The sequence below is a fragment of the Myotis yumanensis genome, unplaced genomic scaffold, assembly GCF_028538775.1.
Source record: "Myotis yumanensis isolate MYYU_CA2020_CCGP unplaced genomic scaffold, mMyoYum1.0.hap1 SCAF_8, whole genome shotgun sequence".
Classification (NCBI taxonomy): Eukaryota; Metazoa; Chordata; class Mammalia; order Chiroptera; family Vespertilionidae; genus Myotis; species Myotis yumanensis.
This window is the reverse complement of record NW_027223759.1, coordinates 28,253,970-28,280,187: the sequence shown is the minus strand read 5'-3', so window position 1 is coordinate 28,280,187 and position 26,218 is coordinate 28,253,970. Positions and strand designations below refer to the sequence as shown.

Below are 26,218 nucleotides of genomic sequence, written 5' to 3'. Positions count from 1 at the left end.
TGTGATGTTGAAGGTTTATGTGTAAGTCCTTGGCACACATAGTTGATGCTCAAAAATTTTAGCTGATTCCAAATAACTGATCTTTACACAGACGAAATTTATTGCAATAGAATTTTAAAACTAATTTTAAAAGTAATCTGAACACAACCTGCAGTGTGCCCTCATTGTTGAATATCTGTTAGATTTTCCTCCACATTGAAAGTATTTTAGTCAATGTCATATTTCACAATAGCTGGACATTTTCAATCCATGCTTGACTTCATGATCTGAAGACCTGCTATTTGGGATATAGTAGAACCAAGTCTCTGGATAGGACTTATTCAAGGAAAGAATTGTTGGAGAAAATCAATACCCCAAATATCTTCTTTTTATGTGATGTTAATGAAATCCACCTTAAACTTATTCTTATCAAAGGCAGCAGACTGAAAACACTTCAATTTCCCAGAGGCAGAGTTTGATCTTTATATGACTTCTGATCAGCTCTTTGAAGTCTCGAGAGCATTCCCTGCCATGACTAGCCTCCTTTAAACTGACTTAAATTAGCTGTCGATATTGGCACAGATACTTCTAAAGAATGACAGAATGGATGTCCCTGAGTGCTTCCTTTTATTCTGTAAAATACACTTTCATCTAAGCCCATATCTTTCTGATGACATGTAATTAATTAAAGCCATTCAATTAAGGAGTTCAGGCATGGGCATACAAATTGGGAGGCTCCTGCACAGTTTGGGCCATATCTCTGAAGACATTTTTATTAGTCAGAACTGTATTGCTCTTGACCAAGAGCCTCAAATTTCAGGAAGCACATGATGAAAAAGAGCTATACTATTCTTATCTGTAGAAGCTGTTTCCTTAAAGGAAGGAAGAACTTTAAAAAAATAAAATTGAGTAAATAAAATTGAAAACAAAATCAGCATAATTGAGTGTATTTACCTTTTTATGGAAGGAAGACTCTAGGCTTTTCCCCTTGGAGTATAAAACACGCCCAGCTCTGTAAACAATCTCTTCTGACCAAGCAACAGGACAATGGTCTTCAAGCCCAGCTTTGAATACCTTATCCAAATTTTGTCAAATGGCTGGGTGTCCTGTGTTATTGCCGTTCTGCAGGAATAATCAGAGGCACTGAAGAAACAGGGAGATTTTTAAGAAAAGAAATAGAATTGTCTTAGTAAAAGTGATATTTGAAAAAAGTGAATCTAGTAGATCAAAAGCTTACTCCTTTGAGCAAAGGAAGACTGAAATCTTGGATCTCAGGAGAGGCATCCTTGGTGTGGATGGGAGTGGGGAAAGGAGAGGTGAGACCTGTATACAGTCAGTGGGAGGAGAAACAAACTCTGCTGAGATGCATGTGGGAGTCAAGATCAGCAGGACTCTATGGCAATGAGAGTTAAACAGAAGAATGAATTCTGACTATTTAGGTCAGGATATCCATGAGTGGTAGTGCCACTGAGGTCATTGAAAAGAGAGCTTGGAAGAGAAGCTACAGAAAGAAACCATGGGTTCAGATTCAGGCCAGTTGCATCTCAAGAGCCAACCACACAGTTTCCTCTAGAGCAGTGGTTCTCAACCTTCCTAATGCTGCGACCCTTTAATATAGTTCCTCATGTTGTGGTGACCCCCAATTCCATTGTTACAAATTGAACATAATTAAAGCATAGTGATTAATCACAAAAACAATAGGTAATTATAGGTGTGTTTTCCGATGGTCTTAGGTGACCCCTGTGAAAGGCTCATTCGATCCCAAAGTGGTCGTGACCCACAGATTGAGAACCGCTGCTCAGAGGCAATTTCCCTGACTACTAAGGACACTCCTGTAGGCCTTGGAACACATTGACATCTAGGAGCTGTGGTTGCACTGAGGCCACAATGCAGATAGCAAGGTTCTGGAGGGGACTAATTTTCTCCGCCTTCAGCAAAAACAGGTGGAAATGCTGCATGTCCTCTCCTGACTTTGGAGCAGCCTGGTCCGTGAAACAGAGAGGTGGGGCTGTGCATAGAAGCTCATTCTTTGGAAAATGTAAATTCGGAAGTCCTTTGCAGGAACCTTTGTTTAAAACTACCAATTATGGCTTATTCTTCAGTTTGGCTAGGATCCACTTTCTTATTCCAAAGTCAGTATATTCAAGGACTTCTATTCAGGACACTGCTCCACCTCCCTTTGCCACCAACAATTGCTATACAGTGTTGAAGAATCCAACATTCTTACTCTGTTTCTACCACTCCGCTTCTTGAGTGCCCTTTTGGCTGTGTGTAAAGAACTCCTGGGAGAATCTTGCTGTGTCTTTTCTTTTCTTTTTAATCAAAAAGTGGGACTCTGAAAACCCAAAATAGCTCAGAACATTCTGTGGAATTGAGAATTATGTTGTACTGTTGGAATTGGGCAAGGGATCTTTCTTTCAGAATTCTTGTCATTACCTCTGACCTTTATGTTATATACTAACTACCTCCAGCCAGAAATGGAAGGGGTCTGACATTTTTTTAAGTATCTAATTTGACATTCAACATTTTTCTTCCTGTCTGCGGTATTTAAAGAAAGACTTGCCACCCTTGCTTCCTAACACAAGCCTAAAGGCACTTTCTCTTTCTTCTCAGTCCCCCATCCAAGAAACCCTCTCAGCTTTGTAGCCTGGAGTAGACACTATGCTTGCTCTAGTCCTAATAGCACTCTCCTGTATCCTGCCAAGCTTGCCCTGCTGATTAAAGTGCTCAGTTTTCAGTTCTGCCAGTGTCAGAGGGGGAAGGACTTAGCTCAGATGAATTTGAACAGTCCTCTAACGGGGCATTCTGGCTCATGAGCCCCTCATCTGTAAGACCACATTTACTAGGCTTATTTCTGTGTTTTGGGATGGACACCCCTGAAAGGCCTCTGCCAGGACTCATACTCTCCAGGATGGAGAGCATCCAAGAAGCAGGTGTGTCTCTTAGCAAATTATGCATACAACTTGCAACTTGAAAAGTAGCTGTTTCCAGTAGCTTCTTCCAAAGAAGAGAAAAAGGTCTGAGAAATGACAATTGTCACTTTCTTATCCTTGTCAAAGGCCAAAGGCATGCACTAACTCAGGTGATCCATGAACATTCAATCTAGTTTCCCTCTGTCCAATGGCAAATTCTGCCTGACTTCCACTTTGCACATCTACACAAAATCATCCCAAATCAATGTCAGGGATGTGCATTATATATTTTCCTACATGCATAATTTTATCTTACATTTTGCTTCTCCTAACATTGAAAATCACATCCTCCTCACATATCAACATGTCAGCATTATACTGATTCTAAATAGCAATTAGTCAACTGTTCTCTATTTGCGTGTCTAATTTGATTTTGTTTAAATGATTGCTGACCACTCATTAATTAAACTATATTTGCATTTCCTGAGTCTGTTTTTGTAACTCTTGCATTTTGTGCTTGAGACACAAACTCTGTTATCACTTTTATGTGGAAAAAGCTCTGATCAACTTTCAAAGCATTCTCCAGCCAGCTGGCGTCTGCATGATATGGCAGAAACAAACAAGCATGGTTTGAAACTTCTGAATTGTCCTCCGTGACAGTTCTTGTGACGGCTTTGAAATACAATGTTGTTTTCAGGATACAAAACAATCATGCAGCCCATGAAAAGCTAGCACCTGTCTGAAACTATCAGTAAAACTGCCTGGTTCACTTTTTTCCACATTAGGGTGCACTGTGGCCCAGGTTAACATTTGAAGTATCTTAAGTTATATGCATGGGGATATTAATTTCAAAGAAGAGAGGTGACCTCATTAGTAAACTAGTGGATTATAGCAGAGGGCATGTGCAGGGAAATATTTGGAGATGAAGCCTAAAAAACACCTAAATTGGGCATAGAACACTACCTTAAACATTGGAGCTTAATAAATATTCATGAAATGATTAACAGGAGGGTGCAGAATTAAGATCTGTCTTGAAGCCTAGGTCATAGTTTGGTAAATATCCCATAACATTGTGGACTTGCTGACAGCAAATATTGTCTTTCTTCCTTGTTTCCCAGGGCTGAGCCTAGTGTCTAATGGGACTAGAAGGTAAAGCATTCATGTGTATTGAGTCAATTAATCAATTTAGGTTAAGGTCCAGAGAGAATTTCATAATAGCTGTAACCATATTTATAATAATAACTGCTATTTGTTAACACCTCAAATAATCATACTCTTTTATTTTTTTCTAATGTCAATTAAAAATCTCTCCTTATGATGGGTAACACCACCCTCATTTTGTCAATGGGGAAACTGAGTCACAAAGAGGTTAAGTAACTTGCCTGAGGCTGCACAGTTAATGAAAGAAAATGGAGCTTGAACTAGATTTGTCTTCAGAACTTAAGTACTTAGCCCAGGGTGGGCAAACTTTTTGACTCGAGGGCCACAATGGGTTCTTAAACTGGACCAGAGGGCCGGAACAAAAGCATGGATGGAGTGTTTGTGTGAACTAATATAAATTCAAAGTAAACATCATTACATAAAAGGGTATGGTCTTTTTTTTTTTTTAGTTTTATTCATTTCAAACAGGCCGGATCCGGCCCGCGGGCCGTAGTTTGCCCACGGCTGACTTAGCCCATACTCTGGTTTCAGTGAGCAAGGTGGATCTGGAGGATTGAGGGTGAGAGAAATAGAGAAGAGAGATGGTTATAATGTGAATTGTTTGGTCCCTGTGGGTGTCCAGGCTTCCCTACCCACCCTTCCCAAGTATTGCCCCATCCCTTTTATTCTCCAGGGCACCATGGTGAGTTTCCTCATATTACCTACCATAATTTGTAACAAAATGTGTGTTCCAATGCTCCTTTATCTCCCTTGCAGACTTTAAGTCCTGTAAACATGGAGGTCAGTTCTGAATTAGTCTATTGTGTTACCTGGAGACTCGCCCATAAGATGCACTCAAATGTTAAGCGAATTAAAGAAAAAATTAACTTTGGAGGACAGACTATAAGACTAGAAACAGACAAAGAGGTATTCCAGATGGCACGGGAGTAACAAGGAGAATTGTTCGGTCGTTATCTGCAAATAGGGAAGCCAAGGAGTCAGATTTCTTTTAGAGACAGGAATTAGGGAGGGGGGGGGGGCTGGGGTTTAGACACAAAGAGTCCAAGGTGATAGCAAGAGATCCAAGAGTCACAGCTAACAGTGAGACATGTGAGAAGCCAAGCTCCAGGGAAAGGTCAAAGAGGAAGCTGTAGAGCAGTGAGTCACCCTCCAGGTGGTAACTAAAGTCCTGAACCCCATGAGCTCTCAGAGGAAAGAGGGGAGTGGAAAGAGTAAAAGGCTGAGGCTCTTATGGCATCAGAGGAGGAAAAGCTGGTTAGAAAGAGGGACGTTCCTTCCCCACCCTCCCCAACATCCCAGACAACTGAGATGCATCTTTCAACATTCTGGTCAGGTGCGCCCTCTCTTGTTTGCCCTCCTGCAGGAGGAACTGGCCACTCCATCCTGGGTGATATCTGACCTGGGCTGCCATTGATCAAAGCACCTGCTTATTTTATCACAGTCCTGTGAGTGCTTGTTCTCCCTACTAGAGAATAATTCCCAAAAGGACAGCAGTCATTTTTGTTCATCTTAATATTCTCAGTGTCAAACATCAAAGAGCACAACAAACCTTTGTTGACCAAATATTGACTTAAGGAGGAGATTAGAGAAGCAGGAGGAGAAACATAAGAGTAGAGCATCACAAATGATAAACAAGAAGCCTGGCTGATGTGGCTCAGTGGTTGAGCATCAACCTATGAACCAGTAGGTCAGGGTTTGATTCCCCGTCAGGGCACATGCCCTGGTTGTGGGCTCAACCCCCAGTAGGGGGCGTGCAGGAGGCAGCTGATCAATGATTCTCTCTCATCATTGATGTTTCTCTCTCCCTCTCCCTTTCTCTCTGAAATCAATAAAAATAAAGTTTTGAATTAAGATAATAATAATAAACAAGGAGAATTTGTCCACTGTTGTGCCAAGATCAATAAAATGTTAAGATGGAAATTGTATTGTATAAATTTTACTGCATTCTCATATTAACAGCTATCATGTATCAATTGCCTGCTCTGTTAGGAGTTAGCCCTTTACAAATATTTTGTTATCTGAGCCTTGGAACAACTTTGTAGAGTTGCTTTAATTGTACCCCTGTAATAGATACAGAAACTAACTCCCACTGAAGTTAAATGACTTACTCAAGCTCACCCACGAAGTGATGAGATGGAATAGAATTTCAGTTCTGCCTCCAAACTTCTGTGCCTAACCATAAGTTACTGTCTTCTCCAATCTCAATTACTTTAAAAAAAAATTTAAGGCATTGTTCTCAGCAATGTGTGGGACAGTGTCTAGGCTCCTGTAAGTCTATCTCACCCACCGTTTTCCATATCAATACTAAACTCTTGCAACTTGGTTCTCTCTATAGAAAAGAAAAGTCTAAAATAAAGCAGAAGGATTTTTTTCTTTATTATTTAGGACGTTCATGAAATTTTAAGAGCAAATGTGCCATTATTATTTCAAACTCTTGAATGCACAGCACGTTCACTATTAGCTCTTCATCTGAAATAACTGAACCTGTAACTAAAAATAGCAGATAAATAAATGAGCCATTGAGAGCCTGCTGAGTTTTATTCTTTCCCCCTCAGAAAGCGACTCTCTCAGTGGGGAGATTATATTCAAAAAGCTTCAAAATCATTAAATTCTCAAGCACACATTCTTCCTTCAAGCATTTTTATTTTTTAAATCGTTTGTCTAACCGTTAAGCCAGAAGTTTTTCACAGGTTATAATTGCTTTACATACTATGCTAAGTGGTTTATTGAAGCCTGCATTTTTATTCCCTTTGCTTATTTGCTTCTTGATGTGCTTGGGAAAGGGAGGAAGGGGGAGTGAATGGAGGAGGAAGGGGCGAATACTGGATGTTATGTGTAGAAGGGACCGTTAGATGATTTAATTCTTCACAAAGGGCGAACTGAGGCTGGGAGCTAGTGGGCAAGTTTACCTCCCAGACAGTAGAATCGGGATTGGAATTCAGCCCTCCCAACCACCAAGACCAAAGCCCTGAAAAAGAGGAGGATAAATGCATAGACTGGGATTTGGTAAAACCCAAGAATGAGAAATTGTATAATTTTACCAATTGCAATGGAGCACTGCCTAATGAGGGTTTGGGGGCCAGAGAACCTGACTCAAATCCTAGTTACCCACTAACTGGACAAATGATCTACCCTTCTAAGCCTGGGCACAGGGAATAATCATTTCTACATTAGCCAATGTTTATTGGGCTCTTGCTATGAGCCATGCACTATGTTCAAGCAAATTAAGTATATTAGCCTTAAATTCTACCTCATAAGTCTTTATTATCCCAGAGAGTTCTCAAAAAATCTACTATTATTTGGTCAATAATTAAAGAATAAAAGTTTTTTTAATTAATTTATTTTGAAGCACTAATTGTCTTTTTTTTTAACGTGCCCTTGACTAGAATTGAACTCAGGACCCTTTGATTCACAGGCTGACGCTCTATTCACTGAGCCAAACGGGCTAGGGCAAGAATAAAAGTTTTAAATAACAATCTCTAAATATTTATAAAATGTATGAGAAAACATTTAAATTATTAATATGATCAGGTACCCTATTTTTTAAGTTATGATGAATAAACTTTAAAATTTAAGGTTACACGGTGAATGAGTACTCTCACCGAACAAAGATGCTCTCTTCAAAATATCTCTTAATCCCTAACCGGTTTGGCTCAGTGGATAGAGCATTGGCCTGCGGACTGAAGGGTCCCAGGCTCGATTCCGGTCAAGGGCATGTACCTTGGTTTCGGGCATATCCCCAGTAAGGGGTGTGCAGGAGGCAGCTGATCGATGTTTCTCTCTCATCGATGTTTCTAACTCTCTATCCCTCTCCCTTCCTCTCTGTAAAAAAATCAATTAAAAAAATATATTAAAAAAAATATATATCTCTTAAGTGTTGAAAGATTTAGTTTCATTTCTGATTCCACTTCCTTGCTCTGCCATGTGGGCTTCCTTTAAAGCACAGGTGCACCTTAGAAAAGACACAGTACCCGGGACATAGAACCGCCAAATGCAAAGTCTTTCTAGCACTTTCCACTGAGTAAGCAGGTCCATAGGCTGCTGATTTTTTCCTCACTCCTAGGATAGGGTGAGACAGGTCTTTATATAGTTTTAGTTATTATTTATTTTAAAGATAGGTACAAAAAATACCTTAAAATAGAAGATTCGACAGATTACTCTTTCTGTGTTTATTTCCCAGAAGAAATCCAACAGGTAGCCAGCAATTACCTCAGCTACATCATGAGACTGTCTCTTTCACATCTTGGGTCACCTCGCAGGCTGATGCTTTTTGATGCCTTCTTCTCTGCCTCTCTGTGTTTCACAAGGAAAATACACTGACCCAGCTCAGCTCTTTTCTGAAAGACCCAAGCGTGTTGCCTCTGAACTCTGTTCTTCTCCTAAGGCTGACCTAGGACAAGAATAATGTGTATGCTCTGATAACTGACAGTTGCTTTCTTCTGTTGCAACCATGATACTATGATGCCCTGAAGAGATTAGAATATAGAAGAAGTCCAGGCCCTGGCTCAGATGGTAAGAGTGTTGTCTGGATACGCCAAGGTTGCAGGCTCCATCCCTGATCAGGGCACATACAAGAGACAACCAATGAATGCATAAATAAGTGAAACAACAAATCTCTCTCTCTCTCTTTCTCTCTCTCCCCCGACCCTGTCATCTTTTTCTAAAACCAATAATATTTTTTTTAAAAAAGAAGTCCAGAGCTTAAATTTTGAGGAGTGAGCTAAGAAGTGATTCTAGGCAGAGGACTTACTAAACTGCATTATAAAGTACTATTAATTAGCATATTCATTTGATGCCTCCATTTTAAATCTCTAATGTTCTCATGATGCTGTGAAGGATTTTTTGTTTGTTTGTTTTTAATTGATGGCTGTTCCAAATTCTAAGGCTCAAAACAAGGTGAGGAGCAGAAACATAATGGCATGAGTTTGGGTTACTGTTAACAGAAACAGATGCAAAGGCATGCTTCCCTTTGCGAAAGTGAAATACTTGCCAAGTGGATGAATTAAATTACAATTTATATCACAGAAAGTTTCTCCTTCTTAAGAAAAAAATGTCACTTCAGCATTTAATTAATTAAAACTAACTTTAAAATGGAAGTCCATAGGAAAATGTACTTATATTTACGAAAATTAGATGCACATAACTTATCGGAAACACATTGAAAATTAGACCCATTGGTATGGGTTATGGGAGGCAGCATTGTTACATGACTTCACTCACAGGCCTTGGTGTCCTCAAAACCAGACCCAAAATTGGGCTCTGAGCACTTGGCAGGAACCCCAATATCTCTGAGCCTCAAGATCATATTCAAAAGAACCATTTCTGTGAAGAGTCTAACCTTTACAATAATTTCTCCTTTATAGCATTGCAATGAGGATTAAATTTAAAGCTAGTATGTATAGGAACATTTAGCCAATTTCCCAGCACATTCGAAACATTCAAATAAAATAGTAAAAATGATTAATACTACAAAATGCAGAACTAAAATGACACCTTTGATGAGAATATTTGCTAAAAAAAATTGTCTTCACACATCTGAAATGCTTTCAGTCCACTAATTTCAGGTGAAGGCATCCAACTTTCAATTTTCCTTTGTAGTCTGTCTCAAATAGTAACAATGAAAACCATGTATTGAGAGGATAACCTGCTGTCTGCATGACTTATCAACTCACTGAATATTCCAGTGATCCCACCTGGGTGGGGGGTGGAAGGCATTATTAGCTCTGTTCCAGATGTGGAAACTGAAACTCAGAATTTACATCAGCTGCCCCAGTTAATCCTGCTACACATAAAGATGTTAGGTTTTCAACCCAGTTAGCCCACCTATGCTCACGCTCTTCAACTCTACTTTATGCTGGAAATAAAAGGGGATGGTAGTGGGGAGGGGAACTGACAGCCTATTTCTTACTTTAAATAAATTAACCTAGGGCAGTGGTTGGCAAACTGCAGCTCGCGAGCCACATGCGGCTCTTTGGCCCCTTGAGTGTGGCCACGAAGTTTCAATCGCACTGTACGTGCACGCCCACACGTGGTATTTTGTGGAAGAGCCACACTCAAGGGGCCGCAGTTTGCTGACCACTGACCTAGGGCAATAGTTCTCAATTTTTTTTTTTGGAATCAAAATATCTTTGCACTCTAAAAAATGTATTGGGGATATCACAAAACTTTTGTTTATAGGGGTATATTAATTGATACTTCTGTATTATATAGTATAAATTAAAGCTAAAAGATTGCTTATGTTAAATTACTTATTTAACTTTAAATAATAATACCACTTAAAAAACAACTTATTTATCTAAAAAATAATGGTAATAGAATAATAAATAAGCACATTACATGTGAACACACATTTTTTGTAATGTGTTTGTTTTCCAAAACAAAACATTTTAGTGAGAAGAGTTAAGGAGGTTTGCTTCTGCATTCATTCTGTTGCACTCTCACAGGCCATGTGGAATCTGAAAAGCTCCACCGAGTCCTCATGAGACCACGAAAGTGAAAAGGGAAAATAACACCTTACTATTAGTATATAAATCATTTCACCACTGGAGCCTCTGAAAGATCTCAGGGACCCCCTCAGGTGCAAGCTCACACTTTGAGAATCACCATTGAGGTAAAACCTGTAAGCGAGCTGAGTTCTAGTGCCAGCTTCAGATGAACCAAAGTTCATCTTTCAACTACCTGCTCATCCACAACATGTCTCTCTACACTGTTCTGGAAAAGAATGATGAAAATTTGTCATCTCTAGGTAATAATAAACATTGAGTGGGGAAAGATTTAAAGGCAATAACATCACTTGGCTAAAACAAAAAATGTTATAGAAAATGTGTCAGATATATATTTGGTTAGCTCTCTCTTCAGAGACAAGAGTTAGTGTATTTTTATCTTTACAGAATGACAACCCTTTGTTGCACAAATGAAATGTAATTGAAGTGTCATTCTATTTTTCTGGCATTAACCAAACTAAATCTGTTATATTGCTGAAATAAAGGTACTTGTCAAACATTAGCAGACATGTATCCTAATAAAATAAAGGGTACCAGGAGACCATCGGAAATCTTACACAAGATGAGAACATCTTATAAAATATTTAGGTAGTATTTAGACATGGAAGAAATTAAATCTAATGATTATTTATGAGATTGCATCTTCAAAATGTTTTGGCTAAGAAATACAATTTTTATTCCTCGCTTTAATCCAAGCCCAGGAATAAGGTATTTGTAAAGCATATTTGGTTTTGTTAAATCATGTATTCAAGTGTGCGTTGCATTAGCATACTATTTCTAAATGGGAAAATGATGGTTGTGGGGCATTGTACTCATTCCTGATCATTTTTAAACTTAAAATAGTACCATAGGTGTTCTAGAAGGATGGTGCCCTATTTCACAGGTAAGTTAGCAAAGCTGAAGAACTGAAGAATGATCATTTCAGTAGCAACATTGCACCGAAAGGAAAAATATTCCATTTTTTTAAAATTGAAAATATTTAGTGAAAGAACACTTACACTAAAACAAAGTTTGCTCTTCATTGCCCATTGCACCATTCCCCACAATAAGCATCTGACTGCAAATTATGCACAAGTCACACATGCATCGTCGTTTTCAGATGCTGGATTTGATGAGAGAGGAAGCATCAGCATTAACATCAATTTCAACGTGTTCCTCTAACATCGATTCCTGCTTGGGTATTTTACACAGTCTAGAGGTACTATTTTCCTGCAAGTTTATTTTTCTAACATCCAGAGACTCTAAGGAAAAGGAAACATCAAGTTTCCTCAGAAAAGAGCTGCATGCTTACAGAACGCCTTGCAGAATAGCACTGAGAAGGTTTCTCGGTTCCCTCAGGTGCTTTGCAGCAATAGCCTGCTCGAGTCTACAGACTACTGGTTGCAGAATCAGAGGACACCCTGCCAGATTGGGTTCGTGGAAGACAAGTCCGAAGACACAGCTTGCGCTTCCGTAAGTAGATACAACCCGGGATATGGTCTGAGAAAGCAGGGAATCCGGCTCAGGGACTCGTTGCTCAGAATAGGAGTTTCCTAATTCATTAAAGATGAGGTCTTCTCTGGAAAATCCGTATTGGTTAATATGGATTGTTAATAAAATGCACAGAGCTCACTTCTCTATTCCAATTCTGCTCATTTCAACAGGTTAATTAATCTGATCAGTGATCGAGAAAGGAAAAACCATGTTTATATTTCAAAACTGACAGAGAAAAAGATTCAGAAACAGAATTCTATGATGAGAAATAACAGGCCATGCAGGAGCTCTCTAGGATTCTTTTCAATATATTGTATAACTCCTGCTAGTGGGTTATTTCCCATCATGAAAATTGTGTAACATTTCTGTACCATTTTTATAAGTTACAGTCATTGTTTGAAAACCTTTTCAACCCAAGAAGTGTACAGGCATGAGTTTTAATATACTGGAGTTAAGCTTTATATACAAAACCTTCCTTTTCAAGGGAAGAGATGTTCTTACGGCTTAGAATGTGAGTACCTACGGTTGTTGTGTAATATGCTCCTTCCTCTATGTCCTACAAGGCTCTATGTTTCATTTGAATTAAAACCGCCGAGCTCTTATAGGGTCATGATTACAGAGATCGGGGGAGAGCATTTTCCAAAAGGAAAGCAATGTAATTCTCATGACTAAGTTGAGAGCATTCGCTCTGAGCTATTCCTGGAGGTAAGATGCATGCCAGCACTTCTGCTGAAAGAAAAAAAAAGCTGAAAATGGGATGGAGAAGTTTTTATATGTAATGAGCAGAACTAGAAGAACTAGCAGATAGAGGATGTAAAACATTTCACGATGCAGAGCCTCACAGCACAAGGAAAGCGGAGTCCATTCAACAGACTTAATTTGATCTCTTGGTTTGGGCAAATGATTTGAATCTGCTACTTTGGGGATTTGATCCCTTGTCAAGAATCCTAGTTGATAGCTAAAAATCTTTGGGGTAAACAAAAAGGATTAGGTGGAAAGTAATTAATAGTGATACCTTCCCTGCAAGTTCAGTTCTGAGATGAGTTGGAAAATTCGGGCATTAGCCGATACTGATCTCTAATTACACAGTTATAAATTGTAAATGGAGAGAAATGGAGCGTGAACGATGTCAGCTATACTTTGGTCAAAGTTGTCATCCAAGCAGCTCCTGTATTAAGTCTCCCATTTGAAGTTGGGGCACAAAAGTCTGTCTAGTAGAGGGCAAAGAGGTCTTCTCTACACTTTATATTTTTGGAATCTGGATTGCTGATCTACAATTAGAAATGCTAAATTTATAGCCAAATTTAAGATGACCATCGAACCCTCCTAGGTGAAAGAAAACTCTCCCCCACCAATCCCAATGGACTCAAATTTGGACTTAAAACTCTCTGACTTCCTTTCTTAATTCTTTGGCCCTTTCTAGTGTCAGATGACTCAGTGAGGCTGAGCTGATTCTTCCTGTCTTTGTGGTTCTTCCTATTCTTTCCAAAAGGGAAAACATCTAAGCACACATGAAAGGCATAGTAGAAGATTTGTTTCCCCACCATAGTTCACAATCAATGAAACTGACACAAATGTTAAAAATTGTCCATGATTCTAAACCTAAATCTCAGGATCCCTTTGACCAATTAGCTCTGATCTCTCAAAAAGTATCCCATGGTCAGTTTCTTGACTTATAATTCCTTTCTCTTTTTCTCATTTGGACCAGATTTCTAGGATGGGAAGAAGAAACAGAGTCTATAGTTGGGTGCTGCTAAGGGGCAGTTATTATCAAAGGAGAAATAGAGGTGAACTATAAAGATGGCTGACCAGGACAGGGTGTAAGAAAACTTGATCAAAATAGCCACACAGGAGTAGTCCAAAGAGTCAAGGGAAAGGTACTTAATCCCTTTTCAAAAAATTCTCCCACAAAAGAACTGTATTTTACAATAATATCATCATTATTAAAGTTTAACTTTTAAAAACTTAGTTTCATAAAATCATCCCAAATCTAAACCTACTTACAAATAATCACAGCAGAATCTGAGGAACCTGTAGCAATGTTGTCCCATATTTTATTGCTTTGTATTCTGTTCACAACTCTGGGGCACTCTGTTGTACATGAACCATTGCTTCTTTCACTCATTTCTTCCTGATCCACATTAGTGGCCAAGTTTTTCATATTTAATTTTGATTGACTTGGTACGCATTCTACTGCACTACAAGTACAGTTTTTGAATTTGCTGTGTCTTAGAACTAAGTACCTCAGTGAATCAAGGTTTCTGAGTTCAATATGCCACTTAAGAATTTTATTGACGGACAATCTCAGGCTTGGAAAGCTTTCAGGGTGTTGCGTGTGGGGCTCAGTATGGCTGTTTTTTCTTAAGCATCAAACAGTGATTTTTAGTCATTATTTTGATAGGGAGCTGCATTCATTTCCTAGCTGAAATGAGAAGTCTTAGTGAAGAGCAGTTTGAAGCAGTCAGAATATGACAAGTATGCCAAACGGGGACTATCCGCCAGGAAGTCAGGAGCCCCCTGAAGGTCACACTTAACAGTTTTTCAAAAGGTAGCAAATAGGAAAACTGTGCTTATCTTTGAACTAAATAGCATTCTCCTATACAGCTACATAATTTTATATTCTTTCTGATTTGCCATTTTGAAAAGAAAATTGTATGCTAGCCTTCTGGGTGTTTTTTTAACCTGATTATTTTTTTAAAGGAAATGTGGGTACTCTGATAAGTGCTCATCCAGTAATCTCCATGTTCCAGCCCCCCAGCCCCCAAAGTAAGAGCTTATTATTTAAGCACGTAAGCCTGAGTCAAATACGTAATGAAGTATTTATGGGTCTTGAGATTTTTGCCACTATAAATATAGTCAGGTGAATAGATCTGAGTGTACTTTTAAACCTGGGTGTTCATACCATTTCTCAACTGTTTTAAAATTTATTTTGACAGAATGCATTATTAAATAGCTCAGACTAGCTTTGAGTTTCAAATTTCATACAATTCCTGCTATTATTGTAATTTTCCTCTGAGTGGAAAGTCTGTCAAGAAAAACTGACAACAAACAAAGTTTCTCATTAAAATACCTTTAAGCTTTAAGGAATTTGGCTACATAATTTTGATTTCTTTTTAGTAGTATTATTTGTTTGCATTAACATGTCTTTCTTAATCAGTTCTCTCAAACTCCCAGGAAAACTAGTTAAGAGTGATAGCATTTTTTTTTTCACAACTTAGAGTCTCAGGTTGAAGCATCCTATATAATAAAAGCCTAATATGCTAAGTGTCCAGTCGGACATTCAACCAATCAAAGCATAATACACTAATGATATGCTAAGGTCACTCAACCGCTCCTATGATGTGCACTGACCACCAGGGGGCAGATTCTCCTACAGGTAGGTTAGGTTGCTGCTGGGGTCTGGCCAATCGGAACTGAGCGAGATGGGCCAGACATGCCCTGGAGACCTCCCATGGCCCCTCCCCAGCTGGCCAACCTCCCGTCGTGTCCCTCCCCGGCCTCTATCATGCACCGGTCAGGTCTCTTGGTCTGGCCTGCACCCTCTCACAATCCGGGACCCCTCAGGAGATGTCAGAGAGCCGGTTACGGCCTGATGGTGGAACGACTGGTCCCTATCACGCGCACTGACCACCAGGGGAAAGATGCTCAACACAGGAGCTGCCCCTGGTGGTCAGTGCACTCCCACAGGGGGAGCGCTGCTCAGCCAGAAGTCAGGCTCATGGCTGGCGAGCACAGGGGTCGTGGTGGTAGCCTGTCCTGCCTCCACAGCAGCGCTAAGGATGTCCGACTGCTGGCTTAGGCCTGCTCCCCATGGGGATCGGGCCTAACCTGGCAGTCAGATATCCCTCCAGGGCTCCCAGACTGTGAGAGAGTGCAGGCCGGGCTGAGGGATCCCCCCCCCCCCCCCCCAAGTGCACGAATTTTGTGCACCAGGCCTCTAGTAAATAAATAAAGAAGAAGAAGAAATTTAAAAATGGACCTGGCTAATGACCACTGTGGAATGTCTGTTTTTTAGTTAAGAGTATTATTTCTTTCTTTTGTAACAGTGAGACATGCTCACCCTAGAAGTTTCTTAGGAAATGAGATAGTGCTAAAAGCAGAATTTCTGCTTTTCATGCTTGGATAGTACACTCTTTTTGAGAGCAGAGACAACCCTCACTTACTATTCCAGATAGTACTCAGCCCATCAGCTGGTCCATTGCATCTGTAATGATGGAATTAATGTAATTGCAGAACCTGGAAGCACCTGAATGGCTGAAACGGGTGCAGGAAGTTTTCCCCTTGCTAAATGATGCCTTATCATTATCTATAATAATAAAAACATAATATGCTAATTAGACCAGATGTCCTTCTGGATGTCCTTCCATCCTTCTGGATGAAGCCAGGGCTTCAAGGGAAGCCGGGGTCCCGGATGCCAGAGGGAAACCAGTGTCAGCAGCAGGAGGAAGGAAGGCCTACTCTTGCACAAATTTCAGCCTCTAGTTTTAATAGAACCATTAATCAGACAGCCTAAGTCAGCAGTGGCTCGGGTAGTTTAACTAGACACCCAGGATGAATTCTTCTAAAGCTGGGTATTTCAACCTTGGACACTATGTTGTATTAGGCCAGATGATTCTTTGTTGAAGGGCTGTCCTGTGCATTGAAGGATATTTAGCAGCATCCCTGGCCTCTGCTCCACAGATGCCAGCAGCACCTATGCTCCAGTCATTTGCCAGAACCTAGTGGTAGCACCAAGGTCAAATATCACTTGGTGAGCATTTATGCCATATGCTAAACAGACAGAATGCACTAGTATTCTCTTTTCTGCCAAGCTCACTGAACTTCTATTCGTGAAATTAGAGAAGCCAAGAGCTGGAATAAACCCAAGAAGATATATTGCCCATTTCACTCACTTTTCAGGTGAGAAAACAAAATAGCAATGCAGGGAAGGCTTGTTCAAGGCTACAGAGTAAATTAGTAGCAAGGCCAGCTCTAAAGCCCAAATTCATCAGCTTCTAGTTCATTGAATACAGCACTTTTTCAGTATCCCAGTAAACCCTTCCCTCAATATAATAATTTTATTAAAATGCAATAAAAGATACAATTTGTACATTGTAGAATTATTTTTATTTGAGGCATAGAAGATTTGCATTACTAATCCATGCTGAAAACCCTAATTTGAAAGAGAGTTTAGGGAAGTTCAAGCCCAAGGGCACTCTTGTTTTAAGTTTTAAGGTATTTAGCTTTTCGGTTGTTTTTAGTGAATTTAAGATTGTCACATGTTCATATTTAAATTGTTGTCAGATTTAAAATTTTTTAAATAAATTACTGTGAGGTTATATGTTATAAATACCTTGTTATAGCATCAATAGGTATACATGTTATTAAGATATGATGTATGAACCATTGAGCCAAAGTAACATAGCCCTTGATCATCTCCAGTGGCAATGCCTGCATTTACTCATCCAGCTGGCATTGACAGGGTCTTATACTATGCGGACTACTCTTCCAGAATCTCTGAACTGCATGAAAAAAAATGAACAAATATTCTCTGCATCTTAGAAGTTCAGAAAACTGGACATTTAGGTAACGTAGCAACTCTGGAAACTGGTTCCCCTTCCCCCTTCTCCTTAGCCTATTTTGTTTGATATTTTAATTTATTTTTTTTTAATCTGGCCAGCTTGTTTTAGTGAAGTCTATTTCCCCCTCACAGGTTAAGCCTTTCAGCACTCCTCAGAGATGCCCGGCCTTGGGCCTGTGCACAGTCACTGAGGAAGACACTGGTCTTAGCAAGGCTCCCTTTGACTGTGTCATTCCCTGATCTTTCTTTCGCTTCATTGGGTCTTACAGCCCTGCCTATTTGACTCCACTGTTTACTAGCTGGTTGCTCTATTGCCTTTAACAAAGCTCAGTACTCTGCTCCAATTACATTTAGGCAGGTGTCGTTTTTAAAACCAGTTTTGGATTTTGTTCTGACCCATTGAAGGTTCTTCTTAGCTATGCCTTCTTGTTCTCTCTCTGAATTAGCTGGTCTGTGTTTTAGTTTACTGCTCTTAATTAAGAGGAGCTCTTGTTTCTAAGAGTGCCCTTGGGCTTGAACTTCCCTAAACTCTGTTTCAAATCATCTTAGTCCTTTGGGGAGAGTTTCTGAGCTCTTCTCTTACAGAGAACCTCTCCTCCTGGGCAAACCTTCTGAGCCCTACGCACTGGGTAGTGAGTAGCCTCTGGTTTTCTTGGCTGTCCTCCCAGTGAGGAACATCTGCTCTGTAAGTAAGTGGAAATGAGAATGTTCATGGATTCTTGGTCTGTCACATCTGGGGTAGCATCTGAATAGGGCCTCCATGGAAGAAAGAAGCCCTTGACTTCCTGGCCTCCCTCTCCAGGAATTCAGCCTCTTCAATTTGGAGTTGGAGGGGATGAGAAATGCTGGCAGCCTCTGACTCTAAGTGAGATCAGTAACCTTTGTCTGTGAGATGCAGGCAGGGGAGTCCAAATGGAGTTTCTCTCCAGTTGAGCTGTGGGGAGTGGAGGCAGTGGAAAAGAGGAAGTGAGGTCTGCTATAAATACCACAGACTCTGTTCTGAGTTTCAGTAGATTTTCCTGGAAAATGCTTCTTCATATTCTGTATATTTTCACTCTCTAGACACTTTCTAGAGAATTAAAATATTTGCGTTTATGGTTTTTGCCAGCTTTACAAGTTTCACTAGAGCTCCTCACCTTCATCCCAAACCTGGAACTCTCTATAGTGTCTTCTTTCCAGGCCATTTCACTCTGGTACCTTGAGTTTGTGACCCAGGCTAGGTTTGTAACTGAGAGTCAGGAAGCTTATATCTCCCATGAAAGGTAGCTTAATATCCTTTAGCGCTCAGCCTTTTTGACAGGTAGAGTTGGCATTCTGTCATGAAAGTTAAAACTCCTAATACCCCTGAGGAAGAGCACCTCATTTTTGTATAAAGTTGAAAAGTGAATATTTTGTTGAGAGAGCCAATATTTTCCCTAGGGGAAAAAATGGAGTTCCTTGTAATACATGGAGTCCAACTTCAGAAGATGCTTTTGTTCATTTTATTCTAAAACATTTAACAGGTGTCATTCATGTCCAGAGCAGCCTTGGAAACTTATTAAACAGCATTGATTTTTAAAGATTTTTTTTTTCAGGAATGTATTTGAAAATAAGCCCACAAAATAAATTATTTGCAAAATATTTCCTTTGATTAAGTGAATTGAGTTGCAATATAGTTTTAGCTGGAAGCTATGTAGACATTAAAGGAGGTCAGACAGAGGATGCTAAATGAGAAATAGCTAAAACTGAGTCATTTTCTAATTGCTTAGCAGACCCAATCGTCTATTTATGTCACTCATTTGTTCCCACACAATCACATTATCAGCCTACAAGAGAATGTAGTCATGTAATGTTGAAACCACCATAATTTTCAAGTATTGTCAACTGTAAATTCATCAATAGATATATCTGTACCAAAGAAGACTCTCTGGTTACTGCAATTTTTGTCTGATAGCATGGATAAGTCAAACAAGGTAGGTGCAAGCTAAAATAACTTATATTAAAATTAAGGTTAGTCATTTATCATGACATATTCCTCAGTGGCTTGGTCTCCGTGAACTCAAAAGTTCCTTCCAATGTTAAGACTCTTTTCAAACACTTATATATTCTTGTTAACAGTGCAGTGTTGGAAGAAAGTGATATTTTGCCTAATTAGTGAGAACAGCATAATTTGGGGGCCTTTATTTTTTTTTACACTGATCTTCAACAAGGCGTTCTGTTGCTCAGCAGTCTGCTATTGTTCTGATGTTTGGTCTGTGAAACACATTGTCTGAAATACCGAAGAAGTAAAAGAACCAGGGGTGTATTTTGGGTTTACCTTAGTAACCGTGAAGGGAATTCATCAATCAAGGCCACAAGCTTCAAGCTATTCTTATGACAGCTCAGTTTCATTGACTATTTTTCTTCCTTCACTAAATGTGTCTTCAAAGATGCCCTTTTTCCTCTGTCATAATCCATTCTCACTCTTCATATAGGAAGAGCTCCCTTTATCTAAAGAGAAGTGCTTTGAAAAAGTAAAAGCCAAAAAATGAACTTGAGCCCTGTTCATGTGCCTGGAAACTAAAGGGAGGCTTACCATGCTTACGAAAAGTCTGTTTTGTTTTTTAGTTTATGAAAGCACTTTTCAAAGTTAATCAACAGTGAACATTTTAGAGGATTGCCTAAAATGAAGCTCCACAAGACATTTAAGATGTTATAGAAATAATGGCTCTTCTTCTGGTGCATGAAAATTGTCATCACATCATTTGTTTGAAAATAAAAGCCAAGAAAACTTGACTAATTTATAATAAACAATATTCATGTATGAATATATGAAAATGTGAAATGAATGGACAATTCATTTCCACAACAATTTTCCACAAACTCTCTCAGTCTTGTTTCATCCTTTTTCTGCTTTGCCTCTTAGCTTCTTCTAATTTAACTACTCCACGTGTTCTAAGAAATTACATGTTTCATAGCATTTTCCCCTGACTTCCATCTGAGAATTAGACAGGTATACTGCCTTTTCTTTTTCCTCTAAAAATCTGGCATCTTTTAGAACAATATTGCTTCCTGCTTAAATCCAGCTTTTGTTCTCCAAGCTGTGATTACTAACAGTATTTTTAGTCCTGTAAACCCTAATTTGCCATCCCATTTTACTGTAGTCTGTTAATCACAATCTTCCAGAAATCACAAAAGCCATGGTCATGGTGGTTGAGAAATATCTGATGTGTGGTTTGCAAGTCAGAAAGAGAATCAACGCTTGTCAGTTCTATAGAAAAGAAAAGCAAGTCCTTGGTAATTCAAAGAGAGTGTGATTAGAGGATACATTCTGTCATTTCTGAGCCTTTGATTTCAGGAAGTAAGTTGACAGGGACATATAGGTGCACATCTGAGCCCTAAGTCTGATTAACAGACACATCTGTGTAAACCCAGAGACCATGTACTGAAAGATCACTACATTCATGGCACAAAAGAAAAAAAAATGTAGGCATTATAAAAAACCCTTCATATTGGGTTCCAATTTTGTGATGATATTCTGTAATTTGAATTTTCTTCCATAATTATGTTCTTTTTGCCTTAATAGTCATTTTACTATAATGGCAACTAAAATAGACATAGTCTCTGACCTCTTAAAGTCAAGTTTTTCTTGGCTTTGGAATAGAATGACCTCATTTTTCTTTGATAGATTGGTTATTTTATGCTGAACAGAAACTGATTTGGCAGGAATATATGTTGAGAAGAAGAGAAAGAGAAAGAAGGAAGGAGAAAGGAAGGTGAAAAGGAAGAAAAGAAGAAAGGTAGAAAGGAAAAAAAGAAAGAAGGCAAGCAAACTCAAATAAAAGGCAAAGTCCTATACTATGGGGGACGGGGGGCTTCTGAAAGACTTCAAATAATTCAAGATAAGTTTTTTCAGGGGCATTAATATAGAGCACAGATGATGTATCTGAAATTATATCAATTAACTCCATTATAGAATAATTTTGTATTTAAATACACTTTTGAATCATGGCATATATTTATAGAAACTTTTGCATTATTAACACCCCTTTTCAAATTATCAAAAAATACAACCTGCCTTAGTGCTGACAATTGCTTGACTTAAGGTTATAGGGAATAGGAGTCCAGTTGACCTTGAAGTCAATCTCCAGAAGTTTATCCATGTCCACCTGCGTGGTGATTTTTGCAAGCTAAACTTTGAAGCTGCTTTGATTGTTTTTAAAAATTTCTTAACATTGTCGTTAATAATTCATAGAGTAGTTCTCTCCTAAATTAACCACAGGTCATTGGGAATGGTTCCTTGGTCTACCTCATGGCACGCATCACTGCTAACTTCAGACCCAAAGTCACTAACTTTATTATCTTAAAAAAAATGTTAGATGATGTTAAGAGTAACTGCTAAAGTAGAATTTATCAGACCCATTCACAGAAGGGCTGAGGTATGGATCAGTCCACATGGTCCAGAGGGAAGTAGGTTTGTCTCCTAACAGATAAAGTGGAGTGACAATGTGGTGTTGACTGAACAGTTCACAGTGCCCAGAAATTATATGATTGTTGGCATGTTAATTTAATTTGGAGAGCATTGTTGCACAGCTGAAAATCTGGGGAACACATTCCATGTGGAGGTCTTAGGAGCATCAGGCTTCTGTTTATTTATGCCGTGGGTTAGCCCCTTCTGCATGTTAATCAGTACATTAATTAGGTCATTAATATTACTGATATGGATGTAAGGAAAAGGATGCTCACACATATTGCTGGTAGGTATTTAAATCATTCAAATCTGTGTAGAGAGGAAACCAAAGCATTTGTTAAAATTGAAATTACCATGCCCTTCAACCCTGAAATCCCACTTTTGAAACTGAACCCATAAAAGTAACTGAAAATAAGAATCTATACATGACATTTTCCAACAGAAACAAACAAATCAAAAATACTGGAAGCAAAGTGATTTCCATTAATAAACTGGTTGGATGAATTACACCACCTCCAGCCACGAAATGGGAGGGAGTCATTGTAAAGACGGTGTTGGGGCTATAACACTACACTTGGAGGAATTTCCAAACTGTAATGTTGAATAAGAAAAGTAAAATATAAAGAAAGGTATTTATAAAGCAATGTCCAAATTCCCAATCTATATGTAGATACATAGTTATTTGTACATACACATACACAATGATATATATCATATGTTAAATTATTCTCACAAAGTCAGTTTATGGAAGGAATAGGGATTTTATATGAAAATGACAGAGAAAAGAGTAGGGTCAATTAAGTTGTAAAAAAATAACGTAAAGACTAAATTTTCTCTTAGCCTACTTTCACCATCCCCCCAAATACACTTTCATATGTTGTGGATAGAAAACCCAACATGTATTATGATCCCATTTATTGAGAACTATAGTGTGTGTATGCAAATTTTGGAAAAATTTATTTAGTAAGATATATGGATGTCTGTGTGGAAAAACAATGTTGCAATATACATACTAATATTCTGTTACTCCCACACAAAATTCTTGTATTTGTGTACACGCATATACATATTAATAGATGATAGATTTAGGTAGTAGAGAGATAGAAATCCAAATCTATAGACATGTAGATATATATTTATTTGGAGAAAAATGTGGAAAGCATAATAAAAAAATTTATTATCACAATTGTGTGGTTATTGGATAGTGGGAGAGTTTATCAGTTTCGTCTTTTCACCTTTTTTAAAAATATATTTTATTGATTTCTTACAGAGAGGAAGGGAGAGAGATAGAGAGTTAGAAACATCGATGAGAGAGAACCATCGATCAGCTGCCTCCTGCACATCCCCCACGGGGGGTGGGCCCGCAACCCAGGTACATGCCCCTGACCGGAATCGAACCCGGGACCCTTCAGTCCGCAGGCCGACGCTCTATCCACTGAGCCAAACCGGTTTCGGCAGTTTCGTCTTTAATATCTTTTATTAATTTTTGTCTTGCTTATTATAATGACCATATTATCTGTAAAAAATAAATTAAAATATTTTAAGAAATAATTTTTAAAAAGCTAGGCAAGTTGTGTCCACAGGGTGCTCTGCAGAGTTGGGTGGGTGTGGAGATGGGGGGAGATTCACACTCAACTCCAATTCAGTGTGATATGCTATCACCAAAGACACAAATGAGAGAAGGCGGTGAATCATAGGAGAGGGAAGAGCTATGTCAGAGGAGGTGATGGACAAAGCGAAACATCCAAAGGAGATTCTTGAGAAGATGTGATTTTCCTTTAAGTTGTAGCATGAAAACTAGAAAAACAGCAATTGGACAAATATGGAGAGAATTTTAGGCAGGTATGAAAACACAACCAAAGGCAAATACAAATAATCACCCACCAGGTTTAATATTTACATTAAAGAAAGATCCTAAAGCATCTCTGAACAAAAAAAACTTCAGGAGTTACATGATTTTAACACCAGAATTCAACTACTTCATAGTTATCTGGTGATTGATTTTCATTTCACCCCTTAAAAATGAAATCCATAATAATATTAAAATCCAAAGGAATAAAACCTAAAAAGCCAGAAGTGCGAGATGTTTGAAACTGTAAATGATAACAAAGATTTACTAAAGTTAACTAAAGAACATATGAACATAAATGTTAAGGTGCTCAAAATATTAGTGCTGACCTATTCTAGCCTGCTTTAGTTGCTACTTTTAAAGTTTGTTTGGTCCCAAAGAGAAATTCATATACCCATCTCCTGGTATTTAATAACGAATACTGACATTTCAGTGCTATGCATGTACATTTGTAAATAATTCATATGCAGCCTCTGAGTATGCCCTGCATCAAAGTCTTTTATTCTCAAACAGCAGAAATCATTTTTCAAATGAAATCGTACCTTTCTCCCACTATACAAACAGAGAAAAGGGTAATGCTCATTTGAAGGTGTGAAGCCCTATTTGGAATAAAATTCACTCACAGCTCTGGAGGAGAGGCCCTCAAAGAGAAGACTGAGTGGCAGTGTCTCTCTATGACTGTCTGTCCATCTGCCTGGCTGGCTGCCAGATGGCCTGTCTGATGGCTGGCTGGCTTAGCCCCCAGGAGGACCTGTCAGTCACTAAACCAAGATCATTTTAATGGAGGCTATGAAATGAAATACCACTACTTTCCCAGATTTCTAGCTCCCCATGTTACAGTTTGCATGTCTATGCTAATAGCAGATGAATATGCAAATTGTCCAGGACACCATCGCAGTAACAGTAATGACAGAACAGCAGGCTGTGTGGGGCAACAAGGCCAGCAGGGAGGGGGTAGTGAGGGATGACAAAATGACTGAACAGCAGGCTGCATGGGGCAACCAGGCCAGCAGGGGGGTCAGTAAGGGGCAATCAGGCCAGCAGGGGGGTCAGTAAGGGGCAATCAGGCCAGCAGGGAGGGGGCAGTAAGCGGTGACCAGGCCAGCAGGGGGTGGGGAGGCAGTGAGGGATGACCAGGCTGGCAGGGGGGGCAGTTAGGGGAGATCAGGCCAGCAGAGGGGGGCAGTTGGGGGCAACCAGGCCAGCAGGGGGGCCAGTTAAGGGCAATCAGACCAGCAGGCAGAGGTAGTTAGGGGTGATCAGGCTGGCGGTGGGGGGCAGTTAGGGGCAATCAGGCAGGCAGGCAGGTGAGCAGTTAGGAGCCAGCGGTCCCAGATTGCAAGAGGGAGGTCTGACATACCTCAAGGGGTCCCGGATTGGAGAGGGTGCAGGCTGGGCTGAGGGGGACCCCCGCCCCCACCATGCACAAATTTCATGCACCAGGCCTCTAGTAATTTTATGTTTAGCAAACTGCATTAGCTTAATATTGAGCTTTTATCCATGCTCTCTCATTGAGCAATTTTAAGAATCAATACATTGTTACCTGTGATTGGGAGCACTCATCAACATGCCCAGTAGTTACCAGTGAGCCCCTTGAATTCAAATAATGGAGCCTCAGTAGCAGATAGAAAACCCAAATGCCCCCACCGTCTTTTAGTTCTTTTTCCTCCTCCGCTGAAAGAGAAACAGAATAGCCTGCCCTGTCATCACCCAAGAGAAAAAAGCCAAGAGTGTTGAGTGTTTCAACAAATATTTTGTGGTTTGGGCTTTTAAAGTCACATCAGTGCTGTTGAATTTTCAAGTGAGGTGAAGAAAGACAACCCTGGGTATGTTCTGCAATAAGGAATAGATATAATGAAGCAAGACAGATGAGAGAAACAAAAGGAAGCTTCATAGAGAGGATAATCCATAAAAAAAACACATATACAGTGGGTGAATTTGAGGAGATTATCAGCTCTGGTCACTTTGTGAATTTCTTATACAGAATGGATGCTCCTGTAGAGCTCTTGGTTCAAACAGTTCTATGAGCTGAGAAACATGTTCCCTTGCACATGGACACTGACATGAGTGTGATCTGTCACTTTCTGAGCCAACCATGTGCAACCTAGAAACGCACACTCCTGACAGCCCTGGGCTCGGGTGCTCCACCCCACACAACGGGCTTTGGAGCAGCCCCTGGTACATTCAGTTCTGTCTGGAAGGTGAAGGGAACTTTGTCCCTGCAGATTCAAACTGCTTGATGGTGACTTGAAGAGGGACAGAGGGTAATTGGATAACCTTTTTAAAAGAAGATGAACTCCAAAAAGGCACAGATCATCATTTTATAGAAAACGAATTACCTTGTGTCAAGGT

General features: G+C 39.4%; 1 protein-coding gene across 7 annotated transcripts in view; it reads left to right on the top strand.

The window, feature by feature from the left end:
* The window catches only part of SPHKAP (SPHK1 interactor, AKAP domain containing), a 99,285-nt gene that overhangs the window by 27,339 nt on the left and 45,728 nt on the right, over positions 1-26,218 (top strand). For all 7 annotated transcript variants that reach the window (XM_070422310.1, XM_070422312.1, XM_070422307.1 and 4 more), the window contains one exon: positions 11,894-12,007. In XM_070422310.1, coding sequence (XP_070278411.1) covers positions 11,894-12,007 — 114 coding nt within the window. The remainder of the gene's footprint in view (positions 1-11,893; positions 12,008-26,218) is intronic.